Source organism: Tauraco erythrolophus, chromosome 27 (assembly GCF_009769465.1).
Source record: "Tauraco erythrolophus isolate bTauEry1 chromosome 27, bTauEry1.pri, whole genome shotgun sequence".
NCBI lineage: Eukaryota > Metazoa > Chordata > Aves > Musophagiformes > Musophagidae > Tauraco > Tauraco erythrolophus.
In genome coordinates this window covers 3,045,855-3,053,211 of record NC_141491.1, presented here as the reverse complement: position 1 = coordinate 3,053,211, position 7,357 = coordinate 3,045,855, and the positions used below count along the sequence as shown (strand labels likewise).

Sequence of the window (7,357 nt, the reverse complement as noted above, 5' to 3'; positions counted from 1 at the left end):
CCAGAGTGCCACCCAGGTGCACACTACCTTCTTAATTAATTATTTAAGCCTATCTGGCATGAGCAGAGCCAGCAGCCGGCAGCAAGAACCCATCTCTCACCAGGACCTGCGGCATCCGTGGTCTGTTGGCACCACCAATGCCTCCTGTGATGCTCTGCATCCCCACATCCTCATCCTCCAGAGACCTCCTGCACTATGGGACGAGTTCAAGCTGCAGCCTTGTCCACGACTGCATTCCTTGTGGACAGCTGGGCCATCGGGAGAGGAGGCAGTGCTGGGAAGGGAGCTGGGCTTCCCGAAAAACACCACGGAAGGCGGGAGCTGCGAGCAGCCGGCCAGGGCTGTGGCAGCAGGGTAATTAGAGCAGCTGATTGCAAACCAGACCTTGGGGAGGTCAGCCCTTTTCTAGCCTCAGACAGCTCCAACTGCCCCACTGCCACCTCCCCTGCCCCGCTGCTTTCCATCACCCCGATTTTAGCCTCAATTCCCCATTTTAACGCAGCTGAATCCACTGTGTGGGGCCGGCCCTGAGAGGCTGGAAAAGGTGATGGGAAACAAATGAACTGCCATCCCTTCTCCTCTGGCACTCCTGCCTTCGCCTCTTCTGTCTTCGGTGACTTCTGGAGGTAAAGGCCAAAGAAGCTCTTGTCTCCTGAGCCCAGCATGTGCTTGGAAGGGGAAAGGGACTAAAGACTGTAAGTCACTAAGTGGCTCTGTGCCTCAGTTTCCCCACCTGTAGATCAGTGGAAAAGGAGGCAGGGGGAGAAGTGATGAAGCATTTGGAAGGAGAGCTGCTCGCTGTGGAGATTGACAGGTAGATTTTGCTAAAGGTTTTGAAAGCTGCACCTGCTTCATCATCATGGCATCATGCATATGGATAACGCCGCTGACATTTCCCAGGGAGGTCGGGTGTTTTAATTTAAGTCATTTTCGAGGAAGTGCTGGAGAGAGGCGAGGCCTGCTTTGATTCTCTAACAAACTGGTAAATATGTGCCTGTCACACTCCTCCCAGTGCCTGAAAGCCTCCCAGGTAGCCAGCCAGGTAGCCCTGCTGCCCAGCTATGGGTGCCGAGAACGGGGCATCTCCACCACAGGGCCCTGGGCAGGTGCAGGGGTGCTGCAAAAGAAGGACACAGTGATGGAGCCACTCCAAAAATCGGTTTTATTAGGTGCTTAAAATAGAGCCTGGCACGCAATGTTCTCGGTTGGCTTTGTCGAGGGAAGCTCAGTTGCATACGAGATCCACGATGCTGTTTGCACTGAGGAGGAGGAGGAGGACGGGTAGAGGGCAGAAGTAGTGGAAATGAGAACTTTTACTGCTATCTTCAAAGTGAAGGTTAAAAAAAAAAACAAGGAGAAATTAAAGCTGACTAACACCTAAGGGAGAGTGGTTTAGGGGAGAGAAACCAGTGCCCAGGGGTGCAACCTGCTGGGACAGGCTGGAGGAGAAACATTTGCTCCAGCTCCATGTGCCCCATCCTGGCATGGGCACCGGGGACAGGGAATGGTTTATGGAGCCTTTCCTCCAGCACAGTGCCCAGAAAAAGCTGTTGGTGATTAAATAATAAATAAAAAAAATAAATAGTGTATGAGGCACCTGCGGTGCTCTTGGCTGATGTCCTCGGAGGAAGGGAGGGGATAGGAGCGGTTCACAGCACAGCTCCTGTTTTGGGGCTGGGGGAGGGATTTTGCCACCCCCCTCCCATGCTGGAGCACCCACCCGGGACCACTCGATGCGGGGGGACCCACAGGGAAATGAGCTCTGCGGCGGTGGGTGCCTCTCTCTGAAGGTGATGCATAGAGCTCCTCGAGTCACCCCGGTTTCAAAGGAAATCAAATTAATTGCACAGATCCTGCATTTTAATCTCTGCTTTGCGGGCATCGCTTTGGATGAGAACAGACAATTCCGGCGGCGGCTGATCCTTCACCTCCCGTCCCAGCGTGGCGACAGCAGCCACAATAACCATGATCAAAGAGGCTTTTTCTCTACACCTACAAAATTACAGCCTTTAAGGGGCTCGGTGCTTGCTTTGTTTGGTAGCTGGCGGTGGTTCTGCAGGGATCGGGGTGGCGGAGGGGATGGGAGATGCGGGCACTGCCCGGGCTCAGCCTGCGCATCGCAGGGATGAGCAGGATTAAATCAGGGATGTGTTTGCACCGAGGAAATTCCTCAGCGACTATTTCCACGTGTTCCAGCACCAATTTAGCTGAACCACAGGGAATATATTTTGCATTTAAGTTTCCCTGCTGTACAAACAGCCGAGGAGAAAGGCTGTTTTAGGGCCCGAGTCTGCACACACCTGAGCGGAGCCGGCGGGGCTGGCGCTCCGCAGGCGAATATTTAAGCAGATCATGACTCTAATTCGGCAAAGTATTTAAGCCTCCACTTAACTTTCAGCATGTGTTTCGAGCCCCTGGAGATCCTGCCGGGTCCTGAACACATGCTGAAGCGCTGCGGTGAGCGGCGATGGCGCGCTGAGCGGGGGCCGGGGAGAGCCGTTACCCTCCGAAATAATTACCCGGCGAAGGCGCAGAAGCCGTTTCGTGCGCTCGGCTGAGCGGAGCTTATCCAGCAGGGAACCATCTCGCCTTGGCTGGAAGATGAATGAGGAGTTCAAACAGCTTTTTACTGTGTCAGGGTTTTCTGGTCCCATGGAAGCCCCGCGCACGCGGCGACTGCGCTGGCACAACCGGCTTCCCTCGAGGGTGCACCGCATCTGCATGGAGACGTGACCTCCCGGGGCACCTGCACCCCACGGCACCCCTCAGTCCCCCTGGGATGTTTTTTCTTGGGTTTTCCCATGGGAAGACCCCCAAGCCATGTGCTGGTGGGTTCCAGATGCACCCCTGCCCACACCACGGGCTGCACCGGGGTCTCTTGGGGCCACGTCGGTGTTGGTAAAGGCACCTTTTGTTTAGGGTTGCAGTTAAACCGACCCCAAAGCCCTCACCTCTAACAACTGGGCCCAAGCAAGGGGGTGGCTTGTTCGCATTAACCGGGGAGGGGGACGTCGCTGGCACCATCAGTGCCCATCACGCGGGAGGGGAAGGGCTCCAGCTCCATCCAGCCTCTCTGTTGGGTTCACCGCACCCCTTGGTTTGGCACAACATGGCACATACAGGGCAGGAGGACTGGTGCTGCCCACCACTCCCTTTCATTTGCAGTTGTAATGGCTTATCAGAGAAAGAGAGGTTTTGCATCCCCCCGCCTTTGCAGCAATGCGCAGGGGGTGTGTGCAGCTGCTGAAACACACGGACGGTCCTGCAGAGCCCCCCGAGCCCCCCAGCACCTGGAGCAAGAGATTCCTACCATGCCACCTCTGGCTGCACACCAGTGTACACAGGATTTCCTTTTTTTTTTTTCCTCTTTTTTTTTTTTTAATACAAAAACAGAAAAGCAAGAACTTCCTCCCACCCTTTTCTTCCCATTTTTTCCTCTTTTTTTTTTTCTTTTTTTTTTTAACATTATCCACAAAAGTTTACAAAATAGCCTTGAGATTACGCTTGCACAACACAGGATCTGTTCCGCTCTGGCAGAAGCTGGCCAGCCCTGCAGAGATGCCAATTAAGAGACACATCACCATCATCGTTTCTGTTTCTTTTGCCCAAGTCCCTCCTTTCCCTCTGTTTCCTCCGGCCGACAGCAGCGAGCAAACGACAGGGCAGCGGGAAGGCGCTGGGGATGGGTTCGTGGCTGATTATATGAGTGCTCAAAAAAAACCACCCCAAAAACAAAGAAAGAAACCAAAAGAAGAACATGTATCCCAAAGGGAAAGGCCTTTTTTCATATTTCCAAAACAGGGACTGTCCAGCGAAGGAGCTGATGCCGCTGGGGTGTGTCACGGTGCCAGGGGGACGTGGGGAAGGAGTGATCTGCTGATCATCTTTATGGCTCTTCGACCGCTCCGGGCATCGTTCCTGTCGGGCTCGGGCCCCTCCAAGCCCTCCCGGCTGCCCAGCGGGTGCTTTTGGGAGCCGTGCACAGATCCAGACCCTACGCATGGGTCCAGACCCTGCCAGGACCACGAAGAGGCTCTGCAAGCCCCATGGCCACCTCTGCTCCTCTCCATCTGCCACGCCACTTTGGCTCTTAGTCAAGTCCACGAAATTCCACTTTTTTTCTCTTTTTTTTTTTATGAACAGTTTTATAGTTTAGGTTTGGTGGGTTTTTTTGGTAAAAAATAGTTTCTCCCTCCCCACCCCACCCCAAACTACCCCAACCCCACGGTCAGCCCCACCAGTGCATCAGCCTTCAGCAGTCCAGGGGGGCTGCTTGCACCTCCACGGCCAGGAGCTGCCCCCCACGCTGCCCCCGAGCCCAGGGCTGGGCGACAGGGGGATAGACCACGCGCACGGCCGTGGCACCCCAGAGCAGCTCCCCGGCCCTCCTGGGCTCTGCCCCAACACTGTAGCGAGCTACGAGGATGGCAGCAAGGAGCAGGAGGCAGAGGACCAGCACAGCCAGGAGGCCCTGCCTGCCCTCCAGGAGCCGGTAGTGATGGGCAGCCTCTTTAGTCCTGGCGTTCACACAAGCCACCTTGGCCTGCAAGTCTACAAAGGCCACGTGCAGGCAAGCCCAGTACTCCGTGTCCTGGTGGAGCCGGGTGATGTTGTACATGTGGGTCCCCATGGGGATCCGGGCCATGTTGGTCATGTCCAAGTTGGAGCTAAGCAAGAAGCTGGACCAAGTGAGGTTGGAGGAGATGGTGTTGAGATGCGGCTTCCAAGCAACCAGGATGTGGTAAGCCTGGACGTCCGCCACCACCAGCTCCAGGCTGTCCTCGCTGAGCGGGAAGGAGTGGTTGACCATCACGCTGATGCTCTTGGTGTCTGCCCCAAGGAGGTTGTGAGCCACACAGGTGTACAGCCCGGCCTCCCGAGCTGAGATCTCACGAATCTCCAGCGTTCCTTCAGGGTGCACCTTGTACCGCCCATCTTCCGTGTAGGGAATCAGCTTCACCCCGGAAGGGGTGACCCAGTAGATCTCCGGGTCTGGCTCTGCCAGAGCTCGGCAATGCAAGGAGACATTGTCACCATCTGCCACCTCTAAGTGGGAGGGGAAGCTCTTGGTGGAGATGAGAGGCAGGCAGCGGTCTGTCATCTCCCGGAAGGGGACATCCCGAATGTGCCTCCTCTTGAGGTCGGGGGGCTCGGCACACAGCGTGGACTGGGGTTCGATGAAGCGGATGTGGTTCTCCGTGCTGTTGACCCAACGGATGACGCAGTCGCAGCGGATGGGGTTGCTGTGGATGCTGATCTCCTGCAGGTTGGGCAGTGACTCAACCGTCTGCTTATGCAAGGCACTTAGGGCGTTGTTGTTGAGCATGAGGGTTTCCAGTTGGGGAAGGTGGTGGAACGCGTTGGGGTGGATGAAGGACAGCTTGGGGTTGTTGGTCACGTCTAGCTTGGTCAGCTCAGGGAGGTTGATCAAGGCAAACTGGTCTATGGACACCAGCTCCTCCATGTTGTTGAGCCCCAGCTCTTTGAGGTGCAGCATGTTTGTGAAGTCGCTTTGCTTGACCCTCTGCAACGGGTTTTTGTTCAGATCCAGGAACTTGAGGCCAGGAACTTGCTGCAGCGCCCGCTTGGGGACGTTCATGAGCTTGTTGTCATAGAAAGAGAGGCTCTCCAGGCTCCGCAGCCCTTCCAGCGCATAGTCCGAGATCTCCCTCAAGTTCATCCCAGCCAAAACCAAACTCCTCAGGTTCGACAGGGGCCTGAAATTCATATCCAGGATGGCATCCACCCTGTTGCCTCCGATCATGAGGATCTCCAGGCTGGGGAGCATCTGGAACCAGCGGCTGTCGACCGTCCTCAGCAGGTTGGAGTTGAGGTGGAGGCGCAGCAGGCTGCCGAGGCCGGAGAAGGCGCGGGGAGCGATCCTGCGGAGCTGGTTGTGGTTCAGGTAGAGCTCCTGCAGGTTGCCCAGCCCAGGGAAGCTGCCATCGGGCAGCTCGGCCAGCTGGTTCTCCTCCAGGTGCAGGCTGAGCAGCTGGGGCATGCTCTTCAGGCCAAAGTCCCAGACATCGGAGATGCTGTTCTGCGACAGGTCCAGCTCCGAGAGGTTTCTGAGATAGTCCAGCTCGCTCTGCTCCAGCCTGGCGATATTGTTGCTCTGTAAGAGCAGGGTCTGGGTCCCCTTCGGCAGGTCTTCTGGCACAGCGGAGATGAACAAGTCATTGCAGTCCACCGTGGCAGCCTCCCGGTACACGGAGCGGGGGGTGTACCACGGCCTGATCTGGCAGACGCACTGCGGTGGGCACTTGACCTTCCAGGGCACGATGGGGATGGCGGCGGCGGCCACCACGCAGAGCAGAAGTGAGCTGGTTTGGAAGCGTTTCATTTTCGGCTGGCGGGACCGGCTTCCTCCCAGGCAGGAAAGGCTCACGGGGTGCATCCGGAGCGAGGCACGGGGCGACAGCCGGCTGGGGACAGCATCCACAGGAGAAGATGCTCCATGCGAGCCCCTGGCACTGCTCAGCCCCTGCTGCTGGCTGCTCTGCCTGGCCCCCCCCACCGACAGCACATAACACCCACCACCAGGGCTGGTGCCTTCAGTCAGAGCTTCGCCTCTTCTTCCTCCCCAAATGATTCATTCTTGCACTCGGCTGCATCTCTCAGGTTCCTCAAGGTCATTCCTGAAAGAGGCCAGGCAACAAGTTGGGTTAGAGAGGACCTGGTGCACGAGGCAAACAAGAGCATCAGGGTTTGATCTGGTTTATATCCACAGCATCGAGGGTTCCCTCCCAGCCCGAGAGGTTTCGAGTGTAATTAGCCCACAGATGCTCTGCCCAGGGCCACCAGCACCCAGCGGCTCTTGGGCCAGCCTGGCTCAGAGGCTTTCCTGTGAGCAGAGCTGGAGCTGCAGATGCTGGGAAGAGAAAGTCTCCATGGGAATGACTTTCCTCCAGGCTCTCAGGTGCTGCTCTCTGCTCATTATCCTCCCCAGCACCCAGTGCCCCCACCCAGGAGCTCCCAGCCCTGTTTGCAGACCCCTGGCATGTTTGTCCCCACTTGGGCTTATGGAAGAATCGTGTCCCCGAGCACAGACCTGTTTCTCAGTGCCTCTTGCAGAAGCCCTGCACAACACAGGGACCACAGGCTCCAAGCTCAGTTTGCTTTGCACTGGAACAGGTTATCCCAGACCCATCTCATCCCTTTTCTTCCTGCACCAGCAGAGCTGTGAGCACACCCACCTCCACACAAACTCAGCCCCAAGGTTTAAAACAGCCAATGGGGGGGGGGGGGGGGGGGGGGGGCTGGTGTCCCAGAGGACTGATGCTGAGCAGAAAGCCAAGACTTTGGGGAAAGAACAGGATGTAAGAAAACACAACCCACTGCACCATAAAGCTGCAAC

At 56.7% G+C, this 7,357-nt stretch overlaps 1 protein-coding gene across 1 annotated transcript; it reads right to left on the bottom strand.

The window, feature by feature from the left end:
• Positions 1 to 4,252: 4,252 nt before the first annotated feature.
• Positions 4,253 to 6,397, bottom strand: LRRN2 (leucine rich repeat neuronal 2). Its single transcript, XM_009988832.2, has one exon. It carries the CDS (start codon positions 6,395 to 6,397, stop codon positions 4,253 to 4,255), a length of 2,145 nt encoding a protein of 714 aa, XP_009987134.2.
• Between the last annotated feature and the right edge of the window lie 960 nt (positions 6,398 to 7,357).

Excerpts from the sequence above, each read along its gene's own strand:
- LRRN2 (XM_009988832.2), bottom strand. The coding sequence starts at position 6,397 with ATGCACCCCGTGAGCCTTTCCTGCCTGGGAGGAAGCCGGTCCCGCCAG.